The sequence below is a fragment of the Neovison vison genome, chromosome 1 (genome assembly GCF_020171115.1).
Source record: "Neovison vison isolate M4711 chromosome 1, ASM_NN_V1, whole genome shotgun sequence".
NCBI lineage: Eukaryota > Metazoa > Chordata > Mammalia > Carnivora > Mustelidae > Neogale > Neogale vison.
Genome location: NC_058091.1, coordinates 53,203,318 through 53,219,804, shown reverse-complemented (window position 1 = coordinate 53,219,804; position 16,487 = coordinate 53,203,318). Strand labels below are relative to the sequence as shown.

Genomic DNA, 16,487 nt, shown 5'->3' with positions numbered 1-16,487 from the left:
TTAGTCCCAAATAAGGCAAAGATAATTAGGGATTGGCTATAGACCACCTGTTAAAAACCTGATAAAAGGGGTCAGAGAATAGCCCCGCTGTCACCCCCATCCCACTTGGCTGAAAGCATTACCCAACTGCCTCTCTAGAAGTGGGGCTGTGGCCTGTTGGCAAAACCTCAGGAGGATTTGTTCCACTCAATAACCTACCTTTAGGTTGACAGCAGAAAGCAGTAAAGTAATACCTGAATATTGACTGACCATGCATTTGGTGAAGATAGAGGGCTGAGGGAAACCCTATAACCAGTCCCAGCACTTGCTGTGTAGCAGTGTTCATCTTACTAAAGAATCAGACTATGCTGCAACTCAGAGGAAAAGTATCCCCCATTTCAACAGACCTGCTGTACCATTTCTGCTTATTCACAGTAAAAAAACAAACCAAAACAAAACAAAACTTTTTAAGATTGTATGAAAGGCAGAAGTGAAAACTATTTTAAAACAAACAATTTTGAATAAAAAGGTGAAGATTGCATACTCATTTTAAATGATTTTAATTTTATGACTATTATGTTCCAACTTGAAGAATATTGCACAATGTTTGTATACCACAATTGTTATTTTTCTCACTATAGTGAGATTTTGATAAACATGGTTGACTTTGGAAGTAACACAAAGAGAACGTCTTAATTGGCTAAATAATTTCAATAACCTGTGAAGAACTGAAAGCAAGGTATTACGTTCATACAAAAGACAAGTAGATACCCATAAATTCACTTGGCTGTAGTGAAAAATAATAAACTTCTCATGTACTTAATAAAACTTAAAGGAGACAAAATTGAGAATGCTGTGAAAATACAATGTAACTCCAAAATTTTTCAATGCACACTTTTCTTTTGAAAATCCTTTCAACTGCAAGACTTTTAAGAGTATCTCTATCACACTGTAAGCCTCTTATTTTGGAGAAGCTGACATCTAATGTTTTTTAAACAAAATCTAAATAGATACAATCTGCACTGTTAAAAATAACAAAATCTATGAATGTTAAGGTAAAATTACCCAGATAACATAAATGAGAAAATAACACCCAAAAAATAAATGCATTATAAAATGGCACCAATAAATATTTCTATTCAGACTTAGTAATCTACAGCATTTTGCATTTTCCCCATGTAACAAACACAGTTGTTAATATGTAGTTACGGAGTAGATGTTGAAAATTTAAGACAATAAAATATTAGTGTTCACTAAACAAAGTTAGTTCCATTAAATTCTCCCCAATATTTATGAATATACCACAATAACTTTTATTGTTTTTCCTCTTTGCCTTCTAATTAATATTTTTAGCAGGGGGATAGCACAGGAGTCCAAAGGGGGATATATGCTTCAGGGACCAGTTGTGTTACTCTTTTTTCTTACCTTCCCTTTTGCATTTTTGTTATTTTTAGAACTGTTGCTCATCAAATTCATGAATATGTCCAACTTTTGCTCATTTTTTTCTTCATTTCCAGGAAATTCAACCACAACATAAAGGACATAAACATTTTACATTGTCTGATCCAACATTTACTCTTGCTCTGCCACTGATTTTTAGAACTTGTAAATTATTTCAGTAGTGCCGGTGTCTTTTTCTAATGCTTAAGCTAGATATTCCATCATGAAATTTTTTGTTTGGTTTTTCTAAGAGACAATCAATTCTTCACATTTTGTGAACATTCTAGGCATCTAACGTCTGGAAAATGTATCCACCATCTTCATCAAACCTTGAAATTTTATGAAATCCTTGAAAGACATCTCTGCAGAAGGTACCTCAAAAAATAATCTCTTATCAAAAAGAAAGGGGTAAATAATGGGTTAGTTCAATTGTTGTACCTTAAACTGGAATCGTTTCAGAAAATAGAATTATTCCATTCAAAACTGATTCCCTTTCAGAGTGATGATTGGAGATTTTACTTATAATAAGAGGTACAGAAATTATGTGAGTCTAGGATGGTACCAGGATTGCACATGGAGGCAGTTTCTTTAATTGGATGTGGATACTGGGATGGGACTGTTTATGATGTTGTTTGTTTATTCATTGGATAAGGTTACAGCTACCTGGTATTTTCACTTTTCTGTTCATTTTTAACATTCTTTTCTTTCAAAACTATTTTTTATTCTTTATTAATTTTACTCATCTGTCGCTCGGATTCCATTTGAGTTTAAACAGAGGACTTAATCCCAGCACGAAGAGAAAAAAGCCCAGCATCCATCTAAGTGCCTCAGATTGCACCACCATCCTTACTCTTCGTTGCAAGTACCAAATTCCATTATAAATTCAAGAGAAATAAAAACTTCAGATCCACATAGACATAAATCACTTATAATATCTTAAAATCAAGAAGTAAAGTCTTATCCTCTAGACTTTTCACTATTCATGTAATGAAATTCCCACAAGTTGAGAAAAAGCTATTCGCTTCAAATGCTTATTTGTGATATATCAGAATATTTTGCCATTAGAAGTATAAACGTTGGCAAATAGGGAACTTAACTGTGTGTCAAAAAAAGATAACGATACAAGATAAAAACCCTTTTCTACTTGAAAATGTCGTTACAGTTCAGAAAGTTTCAGAAAACAAAACTTATAGCAACAACTTTTTAAATCTTCACACATACACACTCTAGTTTTCTTAATCATTAATCAAAAGCCCTGAAGGATATGTGATACATTGGCTATCATTCAAGCTAGGACAAGCCTACTGTAGCATTTCTTTTACTTACAAAAATCAAACTAATTTGCCATAAAATATAGTTATTTAATTTATAATATTTACCAAATATGACTGTTAATTCTATAAAGTATAACTTACAACCTTCCAAAGTTACATAGGGGAGGGTATCCAATTAATTTTTCTATTCCAGAGACTTGGTGTGGACTTGCCTCTATGGGCTTGTAACCTGGATACAAGCTGTCAACTGGAGAAATGGGCCAACACTGTTACTTGCATGGTTTTCGGTTATCCGTGGGACACTCAGAAGCATTTTCTTTAATCTCGGTAAAGTTCCATCATATATGATTTCTGCATTCAGAAACTGACACGTCAACTCTTCATTTATCTTTGAAGTTATCTTTATAAAGACCTTAATGAAAACATGTTCACAATAGCAAAGTCTTTTTTTTAAAAACCTGTATTATTAGGGTTTCAAGTAGACTTCAGATGCACATTTTCATATAAGCTTAAATTCAACAGCAGCTCTGACATTGAGATTTGAGTAATGCATATTGTGCTTTTATCTTTAAAGAATATATTCTGTAACCTGCATGCTATTATGAAAATCTATCCAAATCCTGTCTATCAAGGAAAAAAAAAATGTTATCTATCATGGGATTTCTCTTACCATTTTTTTTTTAAAGATGCAGACATTACCTAGGTCAGTTTTATTTTTCGGGCTTTCATTTGAGCAGATTGTAAGAAATATCTTGATATCACAGTCCTTATTATAAGTCCTGTACATTTAAGCAAATAATGCACACAAAAATGTAATTGAACTCTCAGTCAAGCTATTCCCATAAACCTTACTAGTTAAACTTATATATCTCCTTTTATAATTTGTTCCATATGGAATTCAATTTATCCAGGGGTTTTGGCACAGAACAATAGATAGGCTTTACGTATTTAAAACTGGTTTCACATATTTAAAATTAAACTCTTCAATTAATGCTATTTATTACTGTTGAACCATGATCAGAATCACAGTATTGTACAAGCAATAATAATACCACTTCTAGAATCTCTTGCTTCTGTTTTATCTCTTGAATTTACCCTGGGAAATATGTAGAGTGTTGTACTTTCTTTTCCTTCAGAAATAAAATGGTGATGAAGGAAAATAATGATAGGTTCCCGTTTTGAATGCACCAGTACTGATAGTTGGAAGAACTGACAGTGTCCTCTACAGATATATGTGCCATAGACTACGAAAAAGGAAACACTTCAGGAAAAAAATCACATTACAAAGTGTATTATAAAAATAAATTACATAGCATGTGCCCATGGACCTGAAAGCTTTGCAAAAGGAAGAGAAATTTATTTTGACACAAAAATTGAATTGCTCTGCCACCTAGTTTTATATTATCAACAATGCCATTTTCAGCCTTTAACATTATTATATCCTCAAAAAAAAAAAATCACTGGAAGTAGAAAATTATTTCCAGTAGTGATCAGTAGCATGGAGGACCTTAGTGATGATGGAGGGCTGTAGAAATACTACTCATTCAACAAGGTTTCAGAGGAAGTACACACACCCAGTATGTGCTTGGTTTACCATTTCATCTGGAGTTCATACGTAACTGGTGAATGACGATGCTTTCTATAAAGAAAAGAAAGATACAGCATTTTCAATTAAACTGAAAAATCAGTAGTTTATGTGAGGATCAACACCACATCATTTCAAAGAAGACTGTAGATGTTAAACAACAAAACAAACAAAAACAGGTACATGAGCCCAATAGCTTCCCCTGCAGTTCTTGACTGTTCTTGGGTAATTTCTTTATATTGGCATATGTGTTTTATCTCCAAAATTCTTAAAAGTCTTTTAGGCACTATGTTTAATATTCTAATAATATTAGGTGGATTTTACCCAAGGAAATAACTGAACACGAAGACATTAGTTACTACATATAAGCCCCATACTGGGAAATCAGAATATTTTCTAGAAGTAACTCTATTCTAACAGCCACACTCTTTTTAATCTGAGCAATATTCACATGTTTTTAATTTCCTTATCTATGTTTGTGGATTTGAATTTTAATAAGGAAATATTCATTATTCTTTAGAAGACACTAAACATGATTTACATTTGTCTTGAGCTGCTGCTGCTTGCAAAATTATGTATATGCCTTTTAAAAAAGATTTTATTGATTATTTGAGGTAGAGTAAGAGAGAGAGCACAAACAGGATGGAGGGACAGAGGAGGGGGAGATGCAGGTTCCATGCTGAGCAGGGAGCCCAAGGTGGGACTGGATACCAGAACCCTGCGATCATGACCCGAGCCCAAGGCAGACGCTTAACTGACTGAGCCACCCCGGTGCCCCTTATGTATATGCTCTTAAATCTAAATTCATTATTATAAAAGTAAAAAAAAAATTAGAAAGAAAGAAAGAATGAAAGAAAGAAAATAGATTGAGATAGTACCAGCTATGTTGTTATGGGTGTGTGATATTTGCATTTATTTGATTGATTTTTGCTGTTATTCTACCCTTTATGCTTTCATTAAAATATATCTTTTTTTTTTCATTCTTTCAATCAAGGACTACTTGTTGAGGCTCTCCTACATGCCCATCACTGTGCTAGGCATGGAAATACATAAGTGCTCAAAATGAGAAAGAGTCCTACCATTGTTGAAATTATAAAGAACAGAGCAAAGAAATAACTAAGCTTCAGATAGTTTCTTTACCTGAAAAATGTATTACCTCCCTGACAATATGTGGCAGTGCTGTAAGTGTAGAAGCTAATGTCAGGGTTTATCAATAATGTGAGGAAATTTCTGCCTATTATTTTTACTTTAATTTCAAGTAATTAATATTTACATTTTATCTTTACTTAAGTAGTTAACATCTAGATAAACACTGATTAAAGCATATTCTGTCACAGACCTATAGATTTGTGCTAATTATGTACAGTGGATGATCATTTGTCAAAGTTTTCTTAATTTGGTTTTAACTTTACTTCAGTTCATACTGACCAGTAGGTGGCGATATTTCCATTCCTTCTCTCGACATTTTGCTTTGAATTTGGGATAAAACAGCAAAGCAAAGTAAAATGAAATACATGAAGGTTTTATATACTTAACAAAACTTAGCTATGAAGACTTTGTAATGCTTCTAAGACATACATATGATTTTTTTTAATTTAAATTTTTTATTTTTTTAATTAACATATAATGTATTATTAGCCCCAGGAGTACAGGTCTGTGAATCGTCAGGTTTACACACTTCACAGCACTCACCATAGCACATACCTTCCCCAATATCCATAACCCAACCACCCTCTCCCTACCCCTCTACCCCCCCACAACAAACATGATTTTTGACAATAATACAAACCCTTAAAGATCGTCTCATTTTTCTCATTGGAAAATTGTTAGAGCTCTTAAATTTTTTCAATGCCTAAAAATATATCAAAATCTTCAGGCAAAAACTAAAGACACAAGTTAAAATATTTTGTAGTTAAAAATCAGGATCTAAGATTCAAATGCCGTTTCCCACTCAACACTTTCTTTTTAAAATTTCATTAATAGGGGCACCTGGGTGGCTCAGTGGATTAAGCCTCTGCCTTCAGCTTAGGTCATGATCTCAGGGTCCTGGGATCATGAGCTCAGGGTCCTGGGATGGAGCCCCACATAGGCTCTCTGCTCAGCAGGGAGCCTGCTTCCTCCTCTCTCTTTCTCTCTGCCTGCCTCTCTGCCTGATCTCTGATTGTCAAATAAATAAAATCTTTAAAAAATTTTTTTTCATTAATAGTTTTCAAAGAATCAAAAGACATGGATCTCAAGTCTTCCTAATAGAATTCAAGTATCTTCCCCATTTTCCTCCCTTAAGAAAGCATAGAGAACTAAAATTTAAAAGAATAAATTCCTGGGGTGCCTGGGTGCCTGGGTTAATTGTCTGACTCCTGATCTCAGAGTTGTGTGTTGGCTACTGAAAAAAAAAAAAAAAAAGAGTGAAATCCAGAATTGTTCTTACGCTAGATGTAATTCAGAATGGGCATGCATTTGTTTCCTCACCACAAAGTGAGGGATTTACAGATCCTGTCTGAAGTGCCTTGCAATGCTAACATTTTGTGTTACTACTCTCATCTTGAGTGTGTAAACCTCTCAATTCCTAGAGTTGTCTTAATCTGAACATGTTTGCAATCTTCATAATCATGATAGCTTTTCAGAATTAGAATTTTCAGAATTCATAATTTTTGGTATTTGGGGCCATACATAGAAGAAACAGTATCTTGTGAACTATTCATTTTATTATTATTATTATATTTAAATTAGCAAATTTGGAATCCTACATGATACATATATACATATATGTGTGTATATATATAAGTGCTATTAATCAGATTGCATTATCTGATTATAATAAAGGTTTATTAATTTGTGAGAGAGAGAGCACAAGCTGGCAGAGGGGCAGAGGGAGAGGTACAGATTCTGAGCCCAGAGCCCAACTGAGGGCTGGATTCCAGGACCCTGAGATCATGTCCTGAGTTGAAGTTAGATGCTTAACCCACTGAGCCACCCACATGCCCCTAATCAGATTGCATTGTTAAGAAGATTGTCTGAAAAATACTTGACAATGTTAACAGTTTATTTTATTCTACTTTAATAATAAAAGAGGGTATTTCAGGGGTGCCTAGGTGGCTCAGTTGGTTAAGCGTCTCCCGTCAGCTCCTGTCATGACACCAGGGTCCTCGGATAGAGCCCTGCTTCAGGTGGGAAGTCTGCTTCTCCCTCCCTCTCTCCCTTTGTGCACTCTCTCTCTCTCTCAAATAAATAAATCTTAAAAAAAAAAAAGAGGGTTTCATATTTATATACATAAACTTTATTTAAAGGAATACAATTAAACCTAAGTTATTTTGTTTTATATACATGGAGACATAGTTCATCTCATTTCCAGAGACAGAAAAGATCTATATGATAGAAGATCTACTTTAATTGAAACTTACTAAACATATTCATTAAATCTATGCTTGTTTATTATCTACGTTTTCCCCAAATCTGAAAACTGAGTCAGAAAAGAATCTCCCTTCCAATACACAAAACTATGAGAGATAAAAAATGTTGCTGCAAGTTATTAGATTTTGAGGTGACTCATTACACAGCAAAACTATCTGATGCATACAGAGTCCTTGGTTGCTGGCAAATAAAATAAAATAAAATAAAATGCTTCAGGGATTATGACATTAGTTAAGTTTTTGTTTTTTGTTTTTTTGTTTTTTTTTAAGGGCAGAGTTTCCAAGTTTCTCCCTGGCATTTTTTTTAATGGTTTAATACAATAAAAGTATGTTATAAATTTTACTGAAGTTCCAAAGTCAGTGAGCAAATCTTACTCCTTTTCTTACTCTGTCTTCATTTCATCTCAGAGTAAGACCCAAATATAGGTCATGTGGGTCCCCTAAAGTAACCCGAGTAAAATCAGGTGTAATTCTTTATAAAACTTTTCTCTTTTTACAATTACTATTTTTCTGACATTAGTAATTTGTAGCATATATAACAGGCAGGTTGAGAACAAAGCCCATTTTTATTTCCACCTATATCAACAAACTCAAAATAGCAAAGCACTTAAGTTTAGGGCCCTCTATCTGCAAACATTTAAGAACATCTTTTTTTTTTTTCCTAATTGGAAGAAGGAAGAAAACTCCTAAATCTTAATCAGCATACACACACAGGGACATTGGATTTTTTATGTATTTTTGACATTAGCAGTTTAACAAAAATACTTACACTTTCCTCTATATGTTCCTCTCAAAATGTTATCTCGATATTTTCTCCTGAAGAAACTTTGGGTAACACATTAATCATTTGGGATTATGACATTATTGTGAAATGATGTTTCACAATAATATGAATTCATTCTTTTAGTACACCAGCTATTAGATAATGGTCCACAGAAAGGAAATTTAACATCTTATCAGTTCCTAATTATACTTGACTTCTGACCTTACTCTTTCATCCTCCTTGGGTGGTAACCCAAAACTACTGGCCAGCCAGATGACTTGAGATCCAGTGTTGTATATGCAAGCTGGGATTTGGGGAGAAATTTGGGGGAGACTCTCAAGAGCTAGAGTGTGGCAACATGGCAACAAATTGCAAGTCTGATTCCTCTCAGGAGGGCTCCTTGGCTGTGGAGTAGGAAAGATGTACTCCCTGGAAAGTCAGTGCCTTCCTCCCAAGCAATACATATGTTTATATGTTTATATGCCAAACTCTCTGCAAGGGGACACTTGAGCTCTGAATTGTAAAAATCTATTCTAGTAAATGAGACAAGACTGCTTTAATAGTCTTTAGGTTCACACACCAGAGACTAAGAGAGTCGAAGATCAATTTATAGTAGGATTTTGCCTCTGCAAAGGAGGGCTGCTTCATCCACAGGAAACTGCATGCCAAATTACCACAGAAAACATTTCCTCTTGGATTTTACATCAGTTTGGCTAGCTTATGACCTGCTTCCCATGGTCCGTGGCTCCCTACTCCCCATGGGCTCTGCCTGAGAGGCAATGAACAGGCTTAGTGCTGTACTGTTTTTCCTCTCCACTAGCTACTAAACCCCTGCTTTACTATATTATCCACAGAGTGATTTATTCACCTGTAAAAATGTCCTAGACCTTTTAGAAAGAAGTAGGAATGCCTAGGTATTGTGTACTTTAAAGGTTCTCATTTGAATAAACTGCTTCGGTATTCAGTCCTGTTATTATCACATTCAGAAATTAATCAGAGTCCTGATAAAACATCTGTTTTAAATAGGAAGTCCAATAAACTTCCTCTGTTGACTTGGACTTGTATTCCCTCTTTTGGATTCAGCTCAGCTAATTAAAAATACTTCCGCTAATCAGTTCTGTCATTTGCTTCAGGAAACTTTTGAACCAGATGATATACACTCTCTTGGGGTTTCTCAACCTTCTAATAGTTTATTTGCTTCCTTCCAAAACATTTCCCACTCCATCATCTGCCCAGATCATCCCCTTACTTCTCCACGTTGCAGGAATTGCCAATAATCAGTTCTGACTGGGAACTACTTTTTTAGGCAAGCTAATCCTTATCTCTCAAATAGTTTACTGTTTCCAGATACAATCAAATTGGAACCAATTATCCCACATATGACATTAACTATAAATAGGAATTCAACGGTGGAAAAATAGTTAAGTATTTGAGTCAAGAATGCTTGGGATCTACTCTTTGGACACAGATGCTAAATGCCTAGGGTTGATCTCAGTCTATGGCTGGCCACAGAATCACATGGAAAGTTACATTGTATGTGAAAGTTGGGAAGGGCCTGGCCTGATGCTTTTTAGATAAGGACAACAATATTCAGCAAAGTGCTGTTATGAAAACTTTGACACATATAGTTTCCATGTAGATATCTTAATATCTCAAAATCCTTTGGCAGTATTATTCTGGCCCAGTGCGTGTGGGTATTTTAGTCTATATATGAATACGTACTTCGCTCACCTGAGGTTGTTTCATCACATGAAATAATGAATCATATACAGAAAACCTGGCATCATCATTAGTAAGATGGTTAGACATCTCTAAGCCTTGGGGTTTTCCTGTTTTGTTCTTGGTCTTTTGTTTTCATCTTTATTAGTAGAGATAATTATCTTCTTGACCTCTAAAGTCTGGTTCAGCTGTAGCCAGCCTTTGATTTTGCAATTCTGACCATCATGCATCACAACATTATCACATGTAGAGAGGACAAAATTACATTTACCAGATAAGCTATTATTTACTAGTCTTAGGGAAAGTGTTACAGTAGAATGTTTTAGGTTGCTTGCTTAGTAGTGAAGCCTATCATCTGACTATAAGGAGGAATGCCAGAATCATAAAAGGTTACAACTAAATGCTAAACCATAAGCCAAAGTAAGGCAATTTGCCAAAGGTCACACACCTTACTCTGGTCTCCTGGTTTTCAGTTCTAGCTTAGGTAGAACTAGGCCATTGTTCAGCAATCTACTTTCTCTGGATAGTCACCTTACTATTGATCTTAAATCTGAATCCTGCTTTTTGGCGGTGTGGTTTGGGTTTTTTTGTTGTTGTTATTTATTTATTTATTTGACAGAGAGAGAGAGAAAGATAGATGGCAAGAGAGGGAACACAAACAGGGGAAGTGAGAGAGGGAGAAGCAGACTCTCCCGCTGAGCAGGGAGCCCGATGAGGGGCTAGATCCAAGGACTGTGTGATCATGACCAGAGCCAAAGGCAGATGCCTAATGACTGAGCCACCCAGGTGCCCCTGTTGTTTGTTTTTTTTTAAAACATTAGCATCTCCTGACCTATTTTTTTAAAAAAGACTGTATTTATTTGAGAGAGAGAGAGTGTGAGTGGGTGGGGTGCTGCAGAGACAAAGAATCTCAAGCAAACTCTGCACTGAGCATGAAGTTCGATTCAGGGCTCCATCTCTGAGATCCTTGAGATCTTGACTTGAGCCAAAATCAGGAGTCAGTCATTTAGCCAACTGAGCCACCCAGGGGACCCCTGACCTATTTTAGAAGTTCCTTCAAGAACTTGAAGAGCCTGACAAATGTTTTGAAATTTTCTCTCTCCAGAAGTGTCTTTCATGTTCCTCTGGGGGAATTAGAGAGGGTGAGGAAAGAGCTATTCAGAATTCATTCAGGCATGTTTGTATGTCTCAGTTCCCCTTAGCTTTCCACGTGTGCCATGACATGTGCCATCTCCTCAGTTCAGGATCCCTGGCTATTCTGCACATATTATGGACCGATAGATAGTACATTTGATGGGAAAGATGAAACTTATGCTATCCAGAATGGCAATACATTAATTTCCTCTCATTTTACCATCTCTTTATTTCCATGTTCCCATACATGATTTGTCAGGACCCTCCACATCATTCTCACAGGTTTGAGTTGCAGACAAAGGGAGGAAGTGAGAAGTTAGAATATTTCTTTATTCTACAGCATCGAACCATCCTTCAACTTCTGGTTTTCTTTCTCTACAGTGAGTGCCAAGTTTTTTACAGCAGCACACAAGCTTTAAACCCCAGGTTAGATTATGAAATAATGGCTTGTCTAGTAGAAGCAAGGTTTTTAAAAGAAATTTTGAACAGAGACAAATACAACCACCAGAAGGAAAAGTAGGCAGAAGGGACAAAGCAAACAAGTCAAGGAAATGTGGCCTGGCCTGGTATGTAAGCCATTCAGTCCACATGGGGGTTAGGAGTCCAGGCAAGGAAAAGGGAAGGGGAGAGATGCTCAAAGAGCAGGGAGGGAGAGAGCTCAGTCAAAGAGAGCCTCAACGGCCATATGGAGGAGTTGGTGCTATGTTCTGTAAGTAATGAGGAAACTTTAGAAGGTACTCAGATAGAGGAGTGACACAATCAACTTGAACTTTGGAAAACAAAATGAAAAACAAATCAGAGTTTTGAGGCTGAGATTATGAGACCAGTCAGGGGGCATATTGAACTAATCCAGATGAGAAGTAACTAAAACCTCAACTCAGTCAGTAGCAAGGGAAATGGAGATGTGGGTTCAGCGTTAAGGGGTTAGACTATGAGACTTGCTCAATGAGTTGACTTGACAGGTGAGGGAGGAGGAGAAGCCTAAAATGACTACCAAGCTTCTTTCCTGGGTAATTGCGTGGATCAGGATAACCCCTGCTGAGATACAGGGGGAAGAGGAGGGGAAGAGCAGGGTTGGAGGAAGTGTTGAGAATTGGTTTTATACAAGTTAAGTTGGAGATACACAGTACAAAGTTGGATATGCATTTGGAGATAGAAGGTTGGTAGCCATCAACATATGGGTGATAACTGAAGCCATAGGAGTACATAAAATGACCAGAATGAGCAAGTAGTGTAGGTAAATGGTAGAGAAGAGGGGAACAGTGACCATTAGGTTTTACGCATAAAATAAGGAGTCAACAAGGGAGACCAAGTAGAATGGTCAGAGAGGTCAAAGGAAAACCAAAAGAGATTAGATGTCATAGTCACTCTTACCAGAGACCCAAGGTTTATTATTCCAGGAAAAAAGCAAACAAAAAAAGAAAACAAAAAACAAAAAACTTGACCTAAGCAGTTCTAGACCTAAACATACGAATGGACAGCACAGACTAAATGCAGGGGAATGAAAATATTTGTACATTTTATCATGATATTCTCCATCCCACTTCCTTTGATCTATTCCCAGAATATATGTAGTCCACCTCAAAAAAGTTACCAAAGGATTTTTTTCGATAGAAACTACTGGGAGATGTATAGTTGACCCTTATCAATGTAAGTTTGAGCTGTTCAGGTCCATTTATATGTGGATTGTTTTCAATAAATGTAGTATAGTACTATAAATGTATTTTATCTTCCTTGTGATTTTCTTAGTATTTTCTTGTCTCTAGCTTACTTTACTGTAAGAATGCAGTATATAATACTTGTAACATATGAAGTATGTGTTAATTGACTGTTAATGCAATTGGTAAGGCTTCCCAGTCAACTGTAGGCTGTTAGTAGTTAAGTTTTAGGGAAGTCAAAAGTTACACTTCACTGGGGATCAGCACCATAAACTCCCATGTTATCCAAGGGTCAAATGTACTTCAGGAGATAGATTGATATACAGACCGACAGGCATGTAAGCAAAAGAAGTAGAAGAGGAAACCTGGGAAACAAGAGGATTCAACTTAAGCAAAAGAACAATAGGACAAGAGCCTTACCTGGCCTAGAGCATTACCAGTCCAGACTAAGTTGGGAAGCAGAGGGCTAACGTAGGAAAATAAGGGACTAAACTAAGAAAGCCTCCAGGTAAAAATATGAAACTGATATATTTAAGTGTTTGGAAAAATTACTGATAAGTGTTTGGCAGATCTATTAGAGCATTTGGAAAAAAATAAAGATACATACATAGAAAACCAAGCAGATGAAAAATTAACATAATTATCCTATTGAAGGGTGAAAAATGTAAGAGGAAGGGAACACATAGTAAACTATTTGGCTCAGCAGGAACAATATTTTTTTAAGATTTTATTTTTAAGTAATCTCTGTGGCCTCAAACACACAATCCTAAGATTAAGAGTTGTGAGCTCCAGGGCACCTGAGTGGTTCAGTGGGTGAAAGTCTCTGCCTTCAGCTCAGGTCATGATCCCAGTGTCCTGGGATCAAGCCCCACATTAGACTCTCTGCTCAGCAGGGAGCCCGCCTCCCCCACTCTCTCTGCCTGTTTCTCTGCCTGCTTGTGGTCTCTGTCTATCAAATAAATAAATAAAATCTTAAAAAAAAAAATAAGAGTTGTGAACTCCACCAACTGAGCCATCCAGGCACCCCAACAGGGAACAATATTTAAATTTCTTCACAGGGAACAATATTTAAATTTCTTCAACCGTCAAGACAAAATGGAAAGGAGTACCTGGGCGTCTCAGTTGGTTAAGTGTCTGCCTTTGGCTTAGGTCATAACCTTAGGGTACTGGGATTGAGCCCCGTGGATAGAGCCCCAGGTCAGACTTCCTGCTCTGCTTCTCTCTCTCCCTCTGCCTCTGTCCCTCCCCTCTCCCTCTCTCTCTGTCTCAAATAAATAAATAAAATATTTTTTTAAAAAAAACCATAATGATCGACAAATAAAGATTGAAAAATAATTGAAAGATTAATAAAAATTTTTTTTGGAAATATGTAGACAAATACCAGAAGAAAGAGTTAAGGGTTAGGAATGATTTTCTCCAGGGAATCAGACTGAGGGAAAAGAGGGGTGAGATCAGAAACAGCTGTTTTCATTTTCTTTTAGTGCTGGCTGATAGTTTAACTCCATATATTAATGACTTTAATAACAATTTTAAAAGTAAGTTTAAGAATAAATGGAAATGTGGCAGTAAAGGCAGAAAAGGTTGAGTGTTCTGTCCCTGGCTTATCTGGGCAGCACCTATTATAGAGGACTACACAGCTGAACGAGGAACTGTGCTCAAATGGAAGAATCCAAAGCATATTTATATCCGTGCGCAAGTAGCAGATAAAAGGGAGAAATTGAAACAGCCGAGGATAAGGACATAACTAATCATGAGACCCTGGAGGAGGTGGTCAGAGGGAAACACTGAACTTCATCTGGGTTGAGGAAATTTGGGGATTGTATGTTCCTGTTTGCTGGGAAGCTCCCTCTGTGCCCATCCGGTCTCTTCTTCCTTTCTCTGCCCTCCAGCCTCCCACATAAATGCGTTCTTCTTATCTAATATCCCTGGGGCTTTTCTGATCAGCAAAGTCTCGTGCTTTCCTCAGTGTTCCAAATCTATGAGGGAATGAGAAATTCAAATCTTTGTACATCTCATATTCTTGGACGTGTTTTCACTTCCCTGAAGCTACGTTCTTCCCACACTACACATCAAAGCCATTCCTTCCCTTCCTTCTTGAAGACGTTCGAGTAAGACAGCTAGTAAGACCTATCCTTAATGAATACACTAACATCTCTAGAGTCTAGTAGCCACCCATTCACTTGCCCACTGAAAACATAGTAAGAATGCCAGTAGAAACTGAAGGACTCTGTGTAAGCAAGTGACCCATACAGGAAGGTCATTTTCAAGAAACGATAAACACCCTTAGGGTGTTGTCCCACACAGGAACATTTCTCATACCACGCATGCTAAATGGCCTCCCTCACAGTGTGCTGAAGTAGTCAACCCATGAAAATTATTCCCTGGAGGAGAAGCCCAGGTCCTCCTCTGTAGCTGGGCAGATTGTGCCCTGCAAATCCCCAAGGGGAGCCATTCCATTGAAATCTGTGGAAATGGCACTTCCTCCCCTGTCTCAGGTAGGACCTGAGCAACAGCTGTCCACCACAGCCTTGGTGAGCCCTTTTACTACACGACTGTGTCCCAGGACAGGGAGAAGACTCTAACCTTTTAATCTCATTCCCTCTTATAAAAGCTCAGCAAGCTGCATTTTGAAAACATAGAAGCTGGAATTAGAATGCAGTTAATCTTCCACTTCCTGGGTCGCCTGGCTGGCTCAGTGAGTTAAAGCCTCTGCCTTCAGCTCAGGTCATGGTCCCAAGGTCCTGGGATCAAGCCCCACATCGGGCTTTCTGCTCCACAGGGAGCCTGCTTGCCCCCCCCCCCTCTGCCTGCCTCTCTGCCTACTTGTGATCTCTGTCAGATAAAGAAATAAAATTTAAAACATAAAAATTAAAAAATCTTCCACTTCCTATCCCCAGTGGATTTCTAATATGTGGCTCAAAACAAAGCTATCCAATAAACGTAGAGTTGGTTCTAAAATTACAAAGAAAAACTGCCATGGCCGCTCTTTACCATTTCTGGAAAGTGACTATGTGTTGTTCTGCCAAGTTTTCTTAGCAGCTGTACTTTGTAGGTGGCTTTCTTCCAGCTTCCAGATGCATAAACATCCTGCACACGCACTGCTCAGCCCCTCAGAGCTCTCTCCCTGCAGACGGTGTGGACTTCCAGGCAGAAACAACATAAGCGTGGTGTGAGCAGGGAACAGCCAAAGACCGCAGCAGTGACAAGAATCATGATAAAAGGCGCTGGAGAATGACAGGTGGACTCAGAAGGAAGACAGAGGCTTGTTCTTTTGACACTGTTTGTTCACATACAGTGAGTTACACCCCAGCAACACTAAATACTCTCAATGCCAAGGAGGCATGTGAAAAACAGGGAATGTCCTTGTTTTTCCAAGGGATGGATGAGTATTTTACAAAATGGGAAAATTTCCTTTAAAAAAGAGACAAGTCAGTATTGGAAATGGAAAGACTCTTGTTTAAACTTGTTCAAAATCACATTTTATAAAATCTTTTTTTCCCAGTCTCTTTCCTTCTACCTGGAAAT

General features: G+C 37.1%; 1 protein-coding gene across 1 annotated transcript in view; it reads right to left on the bottom strand.

Moving 5' to 3' along the window:
- Nucleotides 1-520: 520 nt before the first annotated feature.
- Nucleotides 521-16,487, bottom strand: part of FILIP1 (filamin A interacting protein 1) — a 183,245-nt gene continuing 167,278 nt past the window's right edge. Inside the window, exon 7 of the mRNA XM_044246993.1 lies at nucleotides 521-4,332. Coding sequence (XP_044102928.1) covers nucleotides 4,292-4,332 — 41 coding nt within the window. The 3' untranslated portion in view covers nucleotides 521-4,291. The remainder of the gene's footprint in view (nucleotides 4,333-16,487) is intronic.